Raw genomic sequence first — 1,375 nt, 5'->3', positions numbered from 1 at the left:
ACTAAAACTGAAATATAAATAATTAAAACCATATAGAAATATAAAAAGAAATAAAAAATGTAAAAAATAAAAATTTCAACGACAAAAAAATTTAAACTAAAATTATCAATTCAAAAATTATAATAATAAATATTATAACAGTATATGAATAATACTAAAATAACACAGTTTTTTGGTTCAAATGTAAGCTAAATTTTGCGACACAGGGGAAAATTTGTATTTATTTTTTTTGCTGGTTTTTAAGAAGTAATTACACACCTCAACAGTGTTGTGAGGCCTTCTGTGTAAAAACATTAAACATCTCGAGCAGAGCAGCAGCCTTTATTCTGGTTTGATGGGATTGTACACCAAACTCCATTATATTTACATTTAATATCGAACCAATGACCTTGGCGTAACTGGCGCCATGCAAGATAATGCATTGCCATCCAAAGATGAGCCAAAAACACTCATGCAGAGTGGACTCGTGTGGTTTTGGTCACACTAATTGAACTCATATTTTGCCAGTTACCCTTCCATGTGTCCATAGGATCATGCATACCTATACAATTAACATAAACACAAATGCACACACTACCTTCAGGAATCCCGAAGGTTGTGAGCATTGCCTCCACCAGTCCCAGCACAAAGAGTGCGCTGCCGCACACGTTAGCCAGGAAGAACATGATGCCGATGCTGCCGCCGAACTCTGGACCGAGAGCACGACTGATCATGTCTGCAGATGCAAACACAAGCACACGCAAACACAACAACACAGCTAAGGAAATGAACGACAGGAAGAGTCATGCATGTGTTTATGTTTGTGTTCGCGTGATGCAAGGATACAATACGCTCCTCCGGCGTCCAGCGCTCCGTTAGTCGAGATCGCGCACACCGACAGAACCGTCATACTGATGATGAAATACGCCACCAGCAGCATCGCTATAGTCTGATACAGACCACACTGACCCACAACAAAGCCTGGAACACAAAACAACACCGGTTACACCACTGAAAACAGTCTGTCAATTTGACCCGCAACATTTTTGAGTTTCAGAAACACTGGTTAACGCAACAGTTCACCCAAATGTGCTAAAAATGTGCTCATCGTCAGGCCATCCAAGATTAGGATGAGTTTGTTTCTTCATCAGATTTGGAGAAATGTAGCATTGCATCAGTGTCTCAGCAGTGGATGCTCTGCAGTGAATGGGTGCCGTCGGAATGAGAGTCCAAACAGCTGATAAAAACATCACAATAATCCACAGCACTCCAGTCCATCAGTTAACATCTGGAGAAGACAAAAGCTGAAACTAATCCAGCATTAAGACATTTTTAACTAAAATACATTGAGTCCATAATCCATAATAACTCTTCCTCCAGTGAAAATGTTCATCTC

The 1,375-nt window shown here is 39.7% G+C and overlaps 1 protein-coding gene across 1 annotated transcript in view; it reads right to left on the bottom strand.

Moving 5' to 3' along the window:
* LOC107570267 (solute carrier family 12 member 9-like) overlaps positions 1-1,375 on the bottom strand; it is a 58,893-nt gene that overhangs the window by 52,703 nt on the left and 4,815 nt on the right. Inside the window, exons 2-3 of the mRNA XM_016256477.1 lie at positions 826-960; positions 578-715 (exon numbers count right to left, since the gene is read on the bottom strand). Coding sequence (XP_016111963.1) covers positions 578-715; positions 826-960 — 273 coding nt within the window. The remainder of the gene's footprint in view (positions 1-577; positions 716-825; positions 961-1,375) is intronic.

This window comes from Sinocyclocheilus grahami, unplaced genomic scaffold (genome assembly GCF_001515645.1).
Source record: "Sinocyclocheilus grahami isolate Dianchi unplaced genomic scaffold, SAMN03320097.WGS_v1.1 scaffold1435.1, whole genome shotgun sequence".
Classification (NCBI taxonomy): Eukaryota; Metazoa; Chordata; class Actinopteri; order Cypriniformes; family Cyprinidae; genus Sinocyclocheilus; species Sinocyclocheilus grahami.
Note: the sequence above shows the minus strand (reverse complement) of the source record. Positions and strands in the feature narration are given on the sequence as shown.